General features: G+C 52.2%; 2 protein-coding genes across 7 annotated transcripts; one reads left to right on the plus strand and one right to left on the minus strand.

The window, feature by feature from the left end:
- The first annotated feature begins 1,189 nt into the window (after nucleotides 1–1,189).
- On the plus strand, nucleotides 1,190–9,631 carry RNF14 (ring finger protein 14). Of its 6 annotated transcripts, XM_030957570.1 has the most exons (10): nucleotides 1,190–1,286; nucleotides 1,633–1,762; nucleotides 2,135–2,316; nucleotides 2,818–2,969; nucleotides 3,259–3,786; nucleotides 4,443–4,671; nucleotides 5,259–5,431; nucleotides 5,950–6,080; nucleotides 6,608–6,687; nucleotides 7,385–9,631. In XM_030957570.1, the coding sequence occupies exons 3-9, from the start codon at nucleotides 2,163–2,165 to the stop codon at nucleotides 6,666–6,668; spliced, it is 1,428 nt and encodes a 475-aa protein (XP_030813430.1). In that variant the 5' UTR covers nucleotides 1,190–1,286; nucleotides 1,633–1,762; nucleotides 2,135–2,162; the 3' UTR covers nucleotides 6,669–6,687; nucleotides 7,385–9,631. The 6 variants fall into 6 exon arrangements, with proteins under 6 accessions (XP_030813430.1, XP_030813431.1, XP_030813429.1 ...); XM_030957571.1 differs by lacking the exon at nucleotides 7,385–9,631 and having other exon boundaries at nucleotides 1,190–1,297; nucleotides 6,608–7,233; XM_030957569.1 differs by lacking the exon at nucleotides 7,385–9,631 and having other exon boundaries at nucleotides 6,608–7,233.
- Nucleotides 8,397–13,055, minus strand: GNPDA1 (glucosamine-6-phosphate deaminase 1). Its single transcript, XM_030957575.1, has 6 exons — nucleotides 12,830–13,055; nucleotides 12,655–12,756; nucleotides 11,313–11,495; nucleotides 10,581–10,765; nucleotides 9,855–10,029; nucleotides 8,397–9,586 (listed from the first exon to the last, which is right to left on the minus strand). The coding sequence occupies exons 1-6, from the start codon at nucleotides 12,951–12,953 to the stop codon at nucleotides 9,489–9,491; spliced, it is 867 nt and encodes a 288-aa protein (XP_030813435.1). The 5' UTR covers nucleotides 12,954–13,055; the 3' UTR covers nucleotides 8,397–9,488.
- Between the last annotated feature and the right edge of the window lie 3,292 nt (nucleotides 13,056–16,347).

A 16,347-nucleotide genomic window follows, 5' to 3' on the forward strand; every position in this document is an offset into this window, starting at 1 on the left:
AGGCTGACTCAGTTCTCCCTTGAAGGAGGGAGACAGCAACATCTGAAGTCTGATGTGCACCCTGCTCTTCCCTTTCCCTGTGGATTGCAGCACTGGCACTCCAGGGAGGGCAGGGGAGAGCCAAGGCAGAGTCTTCCATTGCTCTTGGTTTAGTGTGAATGCCTGCTCTGGACTCACTCTGATTTGCACTGGAACAGTTGATGGTTACAGGAGGTTTGCAGAGCAGGGGGTGGCTCATCAGCACCTTTATTCCTTAGCCCAGACTGCAGATCAGACTCAGAATGTGCTCCTGGACAGGGGAGTGGGTTTCTCACAAACTCCCCAGCTAATTAGGCCCTGTAAACTCCTTGTCTTTAGTTAAATTAGCTGCTTGTAGAAAGAGTGAATACTTGTATTTCAGCTGCCTATGCTGATAGTTGATTCTGACTTGTTCCTAACTTTTTCTGGCAGGGGTCTGCTTGCTTCCACGAGGCCTTCATTTGGAATGCTTGGTTTTTTGTTTTGGTTTCTTTTTTTCCAGGAAAACCAAGAACTGATGGATATGTTGGTTTGTTTTGTTTTGTTTTGTTTTTTTTCTATGAGCTTTATACAATGAATTGCTTCTAGTACTGATTGTCATTAAATTTGCAAAAATTAATTTGTATGTGTTAAAATCCAAAGCTGAAAAACACCCATTCAGTTATTGCAAGAAATAAATGCACTGGATTCTACTGGATCACCTGCTGCAGCTGTTGATTGCAATGCAGAGGGGCCGGGGTGGAGGGAAGGGCTGTGTCCCTGGTTCTTGGGGTGTGCGAGGAGCTCTGCCGGGCTGCTCCGGGGCTCTGCGGCTTCCCACGGGGTGTGGGTGGGTGCGGTGGTTTAAGCTCCCTGTAATGAATCACAACCATGGAATGCCCCGCGTTAGAAGGGACCCACCGGGCCCAGTGAGTCCAGCTCCTGCTCCTGCACAGCGCTCCCACCGTGCCCGTCCCGGGGGAGCCCGTCCAGTGCCCCAGCCCCGCTGCTGGAGGCGCCGCTCGGTGCCCGCTCGGTCGCTGCCGGGGCCGGGGCGGGGCGGCAGGCGGGGCCCGGAGCGGCACCGAGCACCCGGGCTGGGCTGGGCCGGCCGGGCCCTCCCGGCCGCCGGGGGAGCTGCGGGGCCGGGCCGGCGCCTCCTCCGCCCGCCGGCGCTTCCCGTCCCTTCTCGTCCCTTCCCGTGCCTTCCCCTTCCCGTCCCTCCCGGCCGCCGCTCCGCGAGGGACAGGGCCGGCCCCCCTCGCTGTCCCCGGCCCGCGGCTGCCCCGGTGAGGAGCGGGTGAGGAGCGGGTGAGGCGGGGCCGGGCCGGGCCGGGCCGGCCGGGCTGGGCTGTCCCCCGAGGCCGGGCCGTGCCGGGCCGGGCTGTCCCCCGAGGCCGGGCCGTGCCGGGCCGAGCTGTCCCCCCGGGGCCGGGCCGGCCGGGCGCAGCGGTGGCAGCGGCCGGAGCCGCGGGGAGCTGGGCCTGGAGCGCGGGGTCGGGCCCGCAGCTCGGTCGGTGCTGCTGCTGCGGCTGGAAATGAGCCCCGAGCCCTGGGCGAGCCGTCGGGCCCGGGGCACCGGGGGGACTCTCACCCCGAGCCCGTGCTGACGGTGGTGCTGCTGTCTGTCCGCAGCAGCCCCAGGCCGGGTGTTCCCCTCAGCATCGCCCTGCCCCTGCCTTGAGCCAGGAGAAGCGTCCGGCCCTGGAGGGATGCTCGGGGAGCGGCTCCTCGGCCCGGCCTCCGCGCTGCTCTGACTCGAAAGGTAACTCAGCAAAGAAAGCCTCAATCTGGCTTTATTTCCCCAAATGTGGAGCTGAAATGCTCCACGAGTGCATTTACAAGATGCCTGTGCGGGATTTGAACCTTTTTCTGATATTTTCAATCACAAATGGGGCTGTTTCCCTGTTTGCGTTAGAGCACAGGACAAGAGCTACTGTTACTAATTCATTTCTCCTGTGTTTTTTGGGGGGGTCTGTTTGTTTCAACCTGTAAAATACATTAATTATATTGCACATTGTTTTAGATAGTTTTTTTCTAAAGCTTAGTTGTGTTTTTCTAAAGTTTACTATGCTATAAAATAGCTGCCTCAAATTGATAATTAGAATTGGATGCATTAACTTGGTTGATGTTGCAGAGTGGTGGCAACTCTACAGAAAAGTTAAATGTCTTCAGAGGACAAGGAGGCTCAGGAGGACGAGCTGCTGGCTCTGGCCAGCATCTATGATGAGGATGAGTTTAAGAGAGCAGAGTCTGCCCAAGGAGGAGAAACAAGAATTTGTCTGGAGTTGCCTCAAGACTTTAAAATTTTTGTGAGGGGTGAGTTGAGATGTTTTGTGTTATCCCAAGGGAGGCTTTACCAAGCTCAGGTGGTTGCTGGGGAGTGACCTGAGGGAGCAGTGATGGGACAAAGCCGTGGTTCACCCTCTGCTGTGCTTGTTGGGGATTGTATTTGAGCAGTTTAATCCTCAAACACAGAACATCCTCAGTAAACTCTAAAATCACAGATGAGTAATAGCACTTCTTCAGAATAATTAAGTTCATTTATTGGGTTTTTACTCCCCCGAGGATTTGTTTCCAGGCTCCTGGTTTGTGCAGAATCTGACATTTCACAGTGCTGCTGTTTAACTGCTTTAATCACAGACCTCCAACCCTTGACATTTTACTACACTGTGAGTTTTGTTAGTTAGGGTGGAACAAATAGTTTTAACCCCAGAAATCCATCAAATTAACAGACATTGGGTGCTGTCAGAAACAGCAACAGTTGGTTTGTTTTCATTTTTCTGTTATTTCTCCTGTGCCTCGGTGGCTCTGGCTCAGGCAGTTCCACAGAGAGCCTCCAGGGCAGTGGCTTCGAGTACTCCGTGTGCTTCCTGCCTCCCCTCGTGCTGAATTTCGAGCTCCCACCTGACTACCCATCGACCTCCCCGCCCGTGTTCACCCTCAGTGGGAAATGGCTCTCCCAGGCCCAGGTTTGCAGGGTTTTTTTACATTTTGACTGCTGAGTAAGTTAACAATTAACAGCCAAGCAAAGTAAAAAAACAATGACGTTGCTCCTCAGTTGGCTCTTCTTTTGTCTCTTGCTGGTTTTTATTTGATTACTATTCTGAGGAGGGAAAACTTGCATCTGTGAGAACTACTTGATTCAGCATAAAAACTGCTGAGTCTGAAATCAGTGTTTGCACTAAGGACTGTGTGAGGGAGGAGCCCAGTGAGGAGTTACAAACTTCCTGAAATCGGGAATTCTTTGTTCTTTCCCAGCTCAGCGCCCTTTGCAAGCACTTGGACAATGTGTGGGAAGAGAACCGAGGCTGCGTGGTGCTGTTTGCCTGGATGCAGTTTCTGAAGGAGGAAACACTGAATTACCTGAATATTTCATCGCCATATGAGCTGAAAATGTGCCCTCAGGGGAAGGGGCAGGGCCGGACAGCAGCGGGGCCCCTCGAGGCTGGGACGGACTCTGGGGGTGCTACAGGCTCTGCCACAGCTGAGGAGGAAATCGTGGATGCCAGGGCTGTGCAGGATGTGGAGTCCTTGTCCAGTCTGATCAGGGAGATCTTGGACTTCGACCAGGCCCAGAGGAGGAAGTGCTTTAACAGTAAGATGTACTCGTGCAGCATCTGCTTCTGTGAGAAGCTGGGCAGTGAGTGCATGCACTTCCCCGAGTGCAGCCACGTGTACTGCAAGGCCTGCCTGAAGGACTACTTTGAGATCCAGATCAGGGATGGGCAGGTGCACTGCCTCAACTGCCCCGAGCCCAAGTGTTCTTCTGTCGCCACTCCAGGCCAGGTAATTCCCATGCACAGGGGCTGGGAGCTCTGGAACCCAACCTGAGTTCAGGGCCTGGCTCTGCATGCTGGGCATTGGCAGTCACAGAGTCATTTGGGTCAGAAAAGACCTCCAAGTTCAACCTTTGATCCAGTCCCACCATGCCACTAAACCGTGTCATGAAGTGCCACATCCTTGGGCACCTCCAGGATGGGCACTCCAAACCTCCCTGGGTAGCCCCTGCCAAGGCCTTAGCGCCCTTTCCATGGGGAAATTCCTGCTGATGTCCACCCTGAGCCTCCCCTGGCTCAGCCTGAGGCTGTTCTCTCTCCTCCTGTCCCTGTTCCCTGGGAGCAGATCCTTGACCCCCGTGACCTGTTGGAGAATCCAAAGTGGATTCCTCCCAGCTGTTGGTACCTTGTCGCTGACTTGCTGTTTGTGGCTGCAGCAGGCTCAGAATTACGGATGCAAGGAATCAGGGAATCCCAGACTGGAGGGGACCTTAAAGCCCATGCAGTGCCATGGCAGGGACACCTCCCACTGTCCCAGGCTGCTCCCAGCCTTGGCCTTGGGCACTGCCAGGGATCCAGGGGCAGCCCCAGCTGCTGTGGGCACGCTGTGCCAGGGCCTGGGTGTGTATGGGTGAGGATTTGTTGGTGCATGGGCTGTGTTGGCAGGTGAAGGAGCTGGTTGGGGAGGAGCTGTTTGCCCGCTACGACCGCCTGCTGCTGCAGTCCAGCCTGGACCTGATGGCTGACGTGGTTTATTGCCCCCGGCCTGGCTGCCAGACCCCCGTGATGCAGGAGCCTGGCTGCACCATGGGCATCTGCTCCTGCTGCAACTACGCCTTCTGCACCCTCTGCAAGATGACCTACCACGGCGTGTCCCCCTGCAAGGTCACTGCAGGTCAGTCACCTCCCCCTGGCCTCCACGGTCACACCCACACACAGCTAAATTTGGGTGGGAAAGTCCAGAGCTGGGCAAGGGAGCTCCTCACCCTGGCATTTCTGAAAGGTGCATTCATTTGGAGGAGGGCACTTGCTGGCAATTAAATATTCCTTTGGTGAGACTCCTCAGCTCAGGAGCTCCCTACACTGCTGGTTGTCAGATGCTGAGAGGCTGTCCTTTATATTTTCACTACTTTGTATTGCCAGAGTTAATACTGGAATCAAGTGGAGGCTTCTCTCTCTGGCCTTAAAATCCTGTGACAGAATTTCATTAAATATGGAGTCAGAAAAAATCTTTCCATTTTCAGTTTATTTTACATTGTTCTAATTCCATCAACAGATCTCTTTTATAATAAAACAGTGTAAAACTGCTGAATGTTGGGGCAGAGTGGTTTTAATATTATCATCTTATGTATTTTAATAGTTTTCTTGCTTTTTAATTCATGACATTATTGTTCTTTGAGAATCTTTGTGCTGCAATTACCTGGACTTGTAAATCTAATATCTTACAAAAGCTGTCTGGTTTGGTTTGATTTTGCCCCCCAGAGAAATTAATGGATTTGAGGAATGAATATTTAGAAGCAGATGAGACAACTAAAAGATTTTTGGAACAACGTTATGGCAAGAGAGTGATTCAGAAAGCCCTGGAGGAGATGGAGAGTAAGGAATGGCTGGAGAAGAACTCCAAGTCTTGTCCTTGCTGTGGGACCCACATTGAGGTGAGTGAGGAGGGAAAGGCTGGGAATCATGGAGCAGAAAATAACCCACAAGGAGGCAGTTCTGGGTGTGTTGGAGCCTCTAGGGAGAGGAAATCCCTAGGAAATCCTAAGAGAACTTTCCGTTTCCGTGTGGCATGGAAAAGGAGGTGGGGTGATATTTATGGATCCCAAGGAGTGGAGTACAAACAGTGACTGGTGGTCAGGCTCCCACACTGAACAGATCCAGGCTGACTCTGGATCTGCATGAATCCTTTTGTTTTCCTGGTGTTTCAGGCTATCTCTTGTTCACACTAGAGCTGGAAATCAATCCAGCTTCAGAAAAATACTTACTTCTGGTATTTTTAGTATAACAACCAATTTGCAGTGCTGGGATCCCAGCTCCCAGTGAAAATGTCAGAGTGTGGTGGAGCAGGGGGGATGTGCTCAGACTGCTGTGCTTCTGGGGGCTGTTGGCAGAGAGGGACTGAGGCCTGCCACAGTGGGGCTCTGTTACCACCATTTCTTGGTTTTTCCCCCAGAAACTGGATGGCTGTAACAAGATGACCTGCACAGGGTGCATGCAGTATTTCTGCTGGCTCTGCATGGGCTCCCTGTCCCGGGCCAACCCGTACCGGCACTTCAACGACCCCTCCTCGCCCTGCTTCAACAGGTCAGTGCTCAGGGGCCCTCCACTGCTGGACACCCATTTGCTGCTTCTCCTTACAGCCTCTCCCATTTCTTACCTGAAATGTTTAAGGCACGGTTTCTCCTCTCAAATATTTAAGAACTTTGGTTTTAAAATTCTAGAGGAGTCTTCTGAGCCTATTCCTGATTTTTTTTTTGGTCAAGTCATGACCTTACCATTTCTGTGCTGAGTTTCCCTGAGTGTTTCCCTGGCAATGCTCAGGAGCAGCTCGAGGACTTGGGGAAGAGCTGCTCTAAGGAGCCACAGATTTGCCTGACATTCCCTTGGGGAAGAGCCAAGGGACACAGGTGCTGCTGTGGGACAGGTGACAGGCAGGTCACAGCAGGGGGACAATGGCAGCTTCTCTTGCCCCTTCCACAGGGCATGGATGGTGGTTTGTGACATTTAAAAAACCAAGGGAACTTGCTGTACTGTTGTTGCATTTAGGGTGATACTTTTTTAACATATTTGACTTTTTTATGTGCTGGTATCACTTACTTTCTGTCTTGCAGATTGTTTCAAGCCATGCACATCGACAATGGGGAGTTCTGGGAAGGAGATGATGATCAGTAGCTTCCTCCAGCATCAAAAGGTGAACAAACCAGAGACAGATGCTTTTTGTGTGTCCTTTGTTTGCTTTTCACTTCCATTGTGTGACAGAAGAGTGGTAACTGCACTGCAGGACACTCACACCTCAGAACCTGTTGCCAAAACCAAAGGAGACCTTGTCCCCATCCTGGGATCAGGATCATCATGGAATGCCCAAACAAACATGTCCACTATTGAAGTCAGAAATTGGAAAACCATTGGAAAAATATGTACCAAGAAGTGCCCCTTTTCTAAAAGCCAACAGACAAAACTGAAGCCTCAAATGCTGGAAGTATTTTGGGGGTTTCTTTTAGGGAGACTGACCCTTGGATCTTGAATATTGTGGGGTTTGGGGTGGTTTGGTGGAGCTGTAGTGCTCTCTCTGGGGCTGCTTGGACTGGGGGAGTTTTCTGAACAATACAGAAAATTTCTTCTGTATTGAGCAACAAAGTTTGTTGCTTTTATGAATTTCCTGATGTGCTTCTCTGGAAAGCAGCTCCTGGCTCTGTCACTGGTACTTTCTAATGACATTAAAGCTGATTATCCCCAACCCTTCTCGTTGGCTGCTGTGTCTGAGCCTTTGCATCCCTGAGAGCTTTGGCAGAAAATGATCAACTGCCATTTCCAGGGGGTTCTGTGAGGTTGGTGACTCCCTGTGTTGCTGTTGGATTCCCTCACGTTGCCTGTCCTTGTTTTGGCAGGGATGAGTGCCAAGGCAGTGAGCTGAGGATGTGGCCAGTGAGAGGGTGAAAAGTATCAGGAAGAGATGACCTTGGATTCTTCAAGATACTGACAATTACATTGTGTTCTTAGTTGATGAAGTAATTTATTTTTATTAACTCTTCATATAAGAAATTTGATGGTTGATACTTTTGCTTCTGGACTAGATTCTTTATTTCCACTGGTTTTGCACTTCAAATTATTGCAGAGCCAAATTGTTTCCTCTAAAATCTCAGCAAGTGGTTTTGAGAGTATGAAGGTGATTACTGGAGGCAAACACTGATTTTTTTACAAGTTTTTCCACTTGCAGAGCAGTCTAAAAGTTTATTTGGAAACTAAAGCTGCATGTGCCGTGTTCAAGAGCAGCAGGGCCTGGATGGAAAGCTCTGGAGCTGAGACTCCTCAGGAACTGTGTGTGATCACAGCTCACTCAGTTCTGACTGAGAGTTAATAAATTTATCCTGGGATATGTGGTCAAAGTGAGTGGTGCTGCAGTTCCCCGTGCAGAGGAGGAATCTGCACTGTTGGAACTAGCACAGAGATTAAAAAGATGGAAGGAAGAGCAATTCTCACCTCAGCTGAATCTCCAGGTCAGTGTGTAGGAAAAGTGTACATTGTGTATGGTTTGAGTTGTTTTCCTGCACCTTTCACATGCACTAAATTCACTTTAAGATGGTAAACACAGTGTCCCTGTTTGTCTTCCTTGTGGCATGGATTTGGCAGCACAGGTGTGCCCAGGTGCTCCTGGGGGTGGGACAGCCCGGAGCTCCCACCTGGAGCTGGCAGGGATGTGTTCTGCTCATGGGATTTAATGCATGCACAGTGCTCTCCCACCCCTAGGGCCCTGCTTTTCCCTCTGAGGAAAACCTGCCAGCAAACACTGGGCAAGGAAGGGGGGAGCAGCAGGAGCTCTTCCCACCAAACTGCCTCCAGGACAGCTTTGCTACCATCAGCACACTGAGACTGAGCACCAGACACAGTCAAATATCACCATTTAAAAAATTAAAGACATTTAGTGAAGAAAGCTACATTACAGATCAACTTACAAAACTTCTGTATAAAGAAAATAAATGTTGCCCAGTTTTCTTGCCCCTCGTGTGAGAGCACTGGACAGAAATCCCAGGAGTCACATTTCAGAATTGGTGGGGTCTTGGCTGTTGTCCACTTGTGTGAGGTGTCTGTAATTAAACAGAGGCTGAAGCCAGTGGGAACAGAGTGCTTCCTTTGGGGCTGGTTTGGCTTTTCCTCAGAGAAATGAAAAATTCTAGAGAAGAGAGAGCACCAGGCATAGCAAATCATACCTGGGCCTGACACAGTGACATCCTCAGGTGCCTGAGCTGCACCATGGCCCCATGTGGGGGATGCAGCTGGAGCCTCTTCTGCTGAGGGGTCTCAAGTCCAACATGTGGCTCAAAGCAGGGCTCAGCCAGGGCTTTATCCAGTCAGGTCTTGGCAACCTCCCAAGGAGAGAGCCTGTGGGGATCCTGTCCCACTGCTTGGCTGTTCCCACAGTGGGGTTTTATCCTCTCCAGCGTGAGCATCGTGTCTCCACTCCCACCCCACTGTCCTTATCTTCTTCCCCCAGCTCCATCTTCTTGCTGCCCTCTCCTGGCTGTGGGTGCTACTCTGAGCTTTCCCTTCTCCAGCTGGACAATCCTCTTTTCCAGGATTCTAATGTAAGAGTGTTTCATGGAGGAGGAAGGAATAACAGGAGATACTTGTCCTAATTGCAAGGAATACACCCCAGAATTATCACCCACTTGTTTCTGAAACACTGTACTTTCATTTATCCTCACATTTCAGTTGTGTAGCCTTCAGTCTGTGATTACAGCCAGTTCACACATCAAACAATTCATTCTTCATTACTTCAGAGAATGAGTTGGTGGCAGAAGTTTGTGGAACACAGAACACTGGATCCCATCCTCCTTTGGTTAATTAAGGCAAGTGTTTGGCATCTGTCTCTTTAATGGAGAGAATTCCTATGATCATACTGCTAATTTAAGAACAAATATGAGATCAGTTTCTGCAGCAATTCCCTTTTGTCCCAGCTGTTTTCAGCAGCTGGTTCAGCACTGCCCCAGCACATTAATCACTGTATGGCTTCTTGGACTGGCTCCTCTCTGCTCCCATCTCCTTCATGCTGTACAAGGGCTCCACGAGCTTGTTGTGAACCATCATTAAACCTAATGGAGAGAGTCAAAAGGCAATTTAAGCAGACATAATAAAGGAAAGTTCTCCTTCACTGGATGCTAATGCAATTAGACATTACTGTTGTCCTTGTGCCTTTGCTCCCACACCAAGCATTAAGCATTTACCTTCACACATACTACTGTGATATATTTAAGGAATATACTCCTTTGGGAGTTACTTATACAGCAACACCTCTACAAAGCATGGCTTGTGCTCCTAAAAATGCAACAGAGCAGCTGCCTGGCCTGGTCAAACATTCACCTTTGAAGTATTTCACTGTTTTGACTTTGAGCTCCAGCGTGGCGTCCTCGTCGCAGACGAACACGGTGTTGGGGTGCTGCTGGAAGGCCGACACCGTCCACATGTGGTTGACACCGTCCTCGATGGCTTTGTACAGAGCAAAGGCTTTGTGGGCTCCCGTGATCAGGATCATCACCTGCACCCCCAGACAGAGAGGGGCAGTCAGGGAGAGCCCAACCACACCGTGCCAAGCTGAGAATGGGGACACCCCTGCCACCCTCCCCACAGCCACTTCTCTGTGCTGCTGCTGCTCTGGCTGCTCCAGCTCTCAATGAAATCACAGCCTGGTGGGTCACTGCAATGATCCTTTGGGCACCTGTACACTGAGATTTCACAAGTGCAGATCAAGAATAGACTCCAGTAAAAGTGGTCCCACACAGTTTTCATGACCTGCTGGTGTGACATCAAGTCTCCAGTTACTCTCCAGATGAGATTCCTAACCAAAGACTCCCTCCCAAACCTTCCTGGCTTCCTGGGGGGAACAGCTGCTGCAGGGTTACACAAACACAAGTGCCAGCAGAGATGGAGCAAGAGCCTCTCCGTGGTGTTGCAGGATGCCAGAGGACAGGAGGATCAGGCATTCTGTGTCAGGAATATCCTACACCAGAGGACACGTGGCTGCTCCATAACAGGATAACCTTTGGCTGCTCCAGAGGAACTGCAGGAAGCCGCTTCTTATTTCCTCACCTCTCTGGCATCCATGACAGTGCCTACTCCAACTGTCAAAGCCATGGTGGGCACTTTGGAGAGGTCACCATCAAAGAACCTGGCATTGGCCAGGATGGTGTCCATGGCCAAGGTCTTCACTCGTGTCCTGGACACCAAACTGGATCCCGGCTCGTTGAAGGCGATGTGACCGTCGGGGCCGATGCCTGGACAGGGACAGTGACAGCACAGGGTCAGCTGTGGCAGCAGAGCCAGCAGCTCTCCCAGGCAGTGCTCCCAGGAACACAGAGCTGAGAAAAACCCCTGCAGTTCCTGTGCTCCAGCTCAGATTTGTGTCTGCTAGGAACAACCAAGCAATGCCCTGATTGCACTGGGACAACGACAGACAAAGGAGGTGGCAGAACCTTGTGGCAAACGGATGAGAAGAGCTTGTGTGGGAAAAGCTACTCCCAGCAGTTTCCTGTTGCCACTGACAATTGATAAATACCTCACATTTGTACAGTTGTAGCCCTTCCCATTTCTCCTGCTAACACTTCCTGAACAATTCACTGACTGCACTAAAGACCTAAAGCTGGGAGTGGTAGGTGGGGAGACAAGGCTGCCAGGACACTGCAGTGCCCAGGGCCATGGGCTGTGGGGTGGATTTCACTGCAAATGCACTGAAAGTGAACAATCCCGGCAATAAATGAGAGCTGGGGAGGACAGGCACAGCTTTGGGACGGGGTTTAGAGGCTGCTGCTCTCAGGTTCTCACCTCCAACAAAGAGCTCGATGCCTCCAGCTGCTTTGATTTTCTCCTCAAATGCATCACACTCTGCCTGGAGATCAGGGGCATTTCCGTCCAAGATGTGGACGTTTTCTGGTGAGATGTCAATGTGCTTGAAGAAGTTATTCCACATGAAGGAATGGTAACTTTCTGGGTGATCCCTCGGGAGGCCTGGTAACAGAACACACAGGACTGAGGCCAACTGGAACAGCATCACCCATAACAAAGCACTTCCACAGCCCTGCAGTGCCTTGGTGACAGAGCACTGCTCTCTCTGTCCTTTGTCACACCCTCAGCTTTCAGAGTTATTTTTATTTCCCTAAATACCAGAATTAAAATCAGCTCCCGTAAGACACATGCCCATATTAATATACAACATGTTCAAAAAGCAGGTCTGTGATGTGCCTCATCTGTCAGTACCTTCTCAGCCCTTTTCCCATTTCATATTAGTAAGAATTATTAAAAAACTGTGCAGAAGCCTGGGAAATAATAATTATTGTATAATTATTGCATATTTACCCTCCTTGAATGCTGTAAACCCACACGGGACTGCTTATTCCCTAATGCTGCTTGACTGGGATCATTCACAGAAAAAAAACCCTCTTGACCAGGATAAAATTATCATTAGCAAATATTTAGCTTGTATGTTTTTCACCTTTGGATCTATTTCTTCTGAGGAGACTGTTTCACCATGACTTCAGCAATGGCAGTCCTTTGCTATCTCAGCAGGAGATACCTGAGGCCATTCAGGGGACACACTGGTCTTTGCAAGGGACCTTTATGACCCCCGAGCAAAGGTGGAAGGTAAAGCTGCACGCTGACCCTGCAGTGATAAGCTGTTCTTGCCTGCTCAGTGCCTGAGCGCAGCTAACACACAGCAGTGTCTGTAACAGTGTGTGTGCAATACTGGGCAACACCAGCATCCAGTTTTGTCCATACGTTTCCAAATCTATTGACAAATTTCAAATTTCTTCCAGAGGTTTTCAAATTGTCCCCCTCTGCTAATTCCCTGGAGGTGTCTAAGGAAAGACTGTACGTGGCACTCAGAGCCATGGTTCAGCTGACACCGTGGTGTGGGGTCACAGGCTGGACCCGATGATCTCAGAGCTCTTTTCCATCCTAACTGGTGCTGTAACTCTGAAATGCTGATGCAGTAACTCTGTGAGATGCTGATGCTGTAACTGTGGAGTGTTGGCGCTGTAACTCTGTGAATGTTGCCCCTCTTACCTGCACAGGTGGATTTCGGGCACTGCCGGGCTCTGCCGGGGTAAGGGCCCAGCAGCTCCCGGGCAGGGACAAAGGCGACAGGACAGGTGGCTGTGGCACTCACCCACGTACTCGTCCATGTTGAAGGTCTTCACGTACTTGAAGGAGAGGTCCCCGTTGCGGTAATACTCCACCAGCTTGCTGTAGCAGCCCAGGGGGGTGCTGCCTGCGGGGAGCGGCCACCTCAGCCGGGGCAGGGCCCGCGCTCGGCCCCGGCCCGGCCGCCCCCCGGCACCCACCTGTGGGCAGCCCCAGCGTGAAGAAGCGCCCGGGGCCGGGCCCGAACTGCACGATGCGGTTGCGGATGTACTTGGCCGCCCACTCGCTGGCCTGCGAGTAATTCTCCAGGATGATCAGCTTCATGGTGGGGCCGCCCGGGACCGCCGCTGCCTTCGCCGGGGATCGCCTCTGCCCGCGGTCGGCGCCGCCTGCGCGGATCAGCCCTGCCCGCAGCCTCCGCTTCCTGCCGGCTCGCCCTGCCCGGGATCACTTCCGCGGAGGGCGGGGAGCGCCGGGCCCGGCCCCGCGGGAGGAACCGGACAGGGCCGGGCTGAAGGCGCCGGGAGCGCGGCGCTGCGGCTGCCGAGCGCTGCTCGGTGAATGTCACTGCCCTGCAAACGCGCCTGTCGTCCAGGCAAAGCTGCGGGAAGCAATGCTTCCTCCAGATACGTTAAAACTGCCGTAAATATCTCGGTGTGGTTCTGCTGGAATGTCACCATCACAGCAGGGATTCACACGACTCTGTCCTTCAGCTTTTCAGCCCTAGAACAAAGCTCCCAGCCTTGTCCCACCAAAACGAGGTGTTCTCACGCTGGAACTGTTCTGTAGGGACTCACTTTGGGGCAGGTTGGGGTCGTTCTGGGGGATGGAGAGACCATGATCTGTCTGTCCTTGCTCCTGGCACAGACGTATCCCCAAAACACCTTCCTGCTGTTGCTCCAGAGTTCAAGCTCTTATGAAAATGCACCTGACCTCTCCTTGCACAGGCTTGGTTCATTGCTGGGATACCAAGCTCTTACTTCAAAGTTAGACCGATATTCAATTTCATCAGAAGGAAGAATGAGTTACAAATTGCTTTGCTGGGATCCCGCCCATGCAGTTACTTTTCATTTTAATAATTTAAATGACTTGGCTAGAACCAGTGCTCCCGGTATTGTCTCATGCTGGAGAGCCCTTGGGTTGCCCGTGGTGATGATGGGTGTGGCAGGCTGTGGGCATACACGGCAAGAGTTTTAGGCCACAGAGATTAAATAAATTCCACGGCCGTGTGTTTCCATAGCAGTGTCAGCCCACGGGCAGGTCTCTCGGTGGCCGGTGTTGGGTGAGGAGCTGGCAGCAGCGGCATTCCCGGCTCTCCTGCACGGCAGGGCAGGGCAGCCTGGCCTCTGGCTCGGTGGGACACAGCTCTTCGCTTGTGCCATCGGGGCCATTTCGGTGCGACAGAGCCATGGGTTCCCCGGGCACTGGCAGGAATCACGGCAGCGGAGGGTTCAGAGGCACAGGACCGAGGTGCCGGGCTAACCGGGGGCTGTGAGGGGACGGGGACCCGGCTGAGGTCTGGACCCTTCCCATCCTGGAGCTGCTTCAGTCCTTATCCAGGATGCTGCCGGCACGAAGGACACCTGGTGAGCGCACACCTGCCCTGCACACACACCTGGGAGCTCCCACATCACCCCTGTTGTGGCACAACTGCGGCTTCTGGTGTGCAAAGCCAAAACTGCTGCAGGGCTGGGCACGGAGAGAGCTCCGGCACCGCCGCTCCCCACAGAGCCCTCAGCGGCTCGCTCGGTTACCCTGGAAACGCGGCCAGAGCTCGGAAATTTCGGAAAAGCAAATTCTGGAGGCACAGCCCGCATAGGAATTGATGGCAGGGACACCACGGACTTCCCTCACCACGGCGGTGAGCTCTGGGGCACAGCCGGGGTGACCTGCAGGTTGTGAGCTTTGTCTGCCCTCAGAGCGGCCTTGGACAGCATCACCTCATCCCCTGCTCCACCTCACCTGCCCCGGCTCTCCCGGGACGAGGGGAGAGCTGCTGCCTTTGGTGCTGGCCTTGCAGCTCCCCAGCTGCTCACACAGCGCCCTTGTGGGGATGGGATCGGTGAAATCCGAGTGTTGGAGGGCTCTGACTGCTCAGGTGTGGCTTTCACCTCCCCTGCCAGTAGCTTGGGCACCTGCAGTGCACGAAGATGCAGGAGGAGCCGACAGCTCCCCGTAAAAACCAAACATGTTTTGGTGAAAGCAAAAGCTGCAGCGGAGCCAGGCAGGTGCCCCCGCGCTGCCCACACCCAGCACATCCTGTGCATCCACAGCTCCATCCACCCCGGGCTGCTCCGGGGCTGGGCTATGCGTGTGACTCGCATGCTGGGTATTTTTAGGTATGATAATTTCTGCCCGTTATTGTTCCTGCATTTACAGCGAGCTGTTCCCATGCTGAAGAACTTCCTGGTGTCTGATTTTCCTTCCTTGCAAAAGCAGCAGATGGAAGGAAACAAACATTTCTCTTCAGGAGAAGCTGAAGTTTAATGGGGGAGCTCTTAGAAACCCAGCATTTTCTTTTGCCCCGTCTTGAAGGGATCAGAGTCAGCAGAGCTCAGAGACCAGGGCTTTTGCTATTGGGAACTGCTTGGGAGCACTGGGATTCTTTTCCTGAAACAGCAACAATTAAAAAATTATCTCCATGAAGAATCCTCTCTCCAAATCCTGTAATTAAAGAGTCTTTTTAATATCCACCATCAGTCACCTCTTCCTGCTCCAGCATGTTCCGTTTACCTTCTGACCCCAATTTATAAGAAAAGGAGAAATAATAGATCTGGAGGGGAGCTGCTCTTTCCTGCAAGCCCCACTCACATCTTAGCTCTCCCAGCAGCACCCAAATGCTAATTAGGATACTTTTGGGGTCACAACAAGCCTATGGGTAGGGCAATGCATGAACAGGCAGCTCTGGAGAGCACCCCTGCCAGTCCCTTCCCATTTTGCAGGTGATGTTGCCATGACAAAGCTGTCAGGACCTCACTCCTCACCAGGTTCAAATCTGCCAGCCTAAGCAGTAAGGGATTTATTCTGGATAGCAAGGTTAAATTAACCATTGGTTAATTGTGATTTCTCCAGTAGGATGAAGAAACAACAGAGCAACAAAGGGCATTGGTGAAATCAGTGAGCTGGGGCCCCTGAAGTCAGGCTAGGCTGAGCTGGCTGCGCTGTGTGGAGGCAATTTGGAGCTCAGCTCTGCTTGCCCTGTGCACCATCCTGCACAACTCACTGCATCCCTCCATATCTGCCCCTCGGTTCTGCTGCTGGGTTTCAGAGGAAGAGAACTCCCATTGGGAAATTCTTCCAATTCAATGGCACTGTTGTTTTCATTCCTCCTCCTCACAATACTTGTGGCTTATGGGGCCATAATTTTCCACACCAGTGGACAAGGCACTGCTCCCACCCGGCTGTGGGACGTGTGGCTGTGCTCGCTGGGGCTCTCCTCATTCCAGCAGACCCCGTGTGACTGAGTGGCTTTTGTTGTTGTGACAAACACCAAAATTGCAGCTGCCTGCGTGTCCAGAGCCCCATGGGGAGCTCACACCTGCAGAACCTGCTGCTCCCAAGGCTGTGGGGCAGCTGCCCTGGGCAGGGGATGTCGCAGAGCCACGGAATGGTTTGGGTGGGAAGGGACCTTAGGATTGTCCAGTTTCACCCTGCTATGAGCATTCCACCATCCCAGGTGGCTCCAAGCCTGATCGAAGCCGGCCTTAGATGCTTCCAG

This window comes from Camarhynchus parvulus, chromosome 13 (genome assembly GCF_901933205.1).
Source record: "Camarhynchus parvulus chromosome 13, STF_HiC, whole genome shotgun sequence".
Taxonomy (NCBI): domain Eukaryota; kingdom Metazoa; phylum Chordata; class Aves; order Passeriformes; family Thraupidae; genus Camarhynchus; species Camarhynchus parvulus.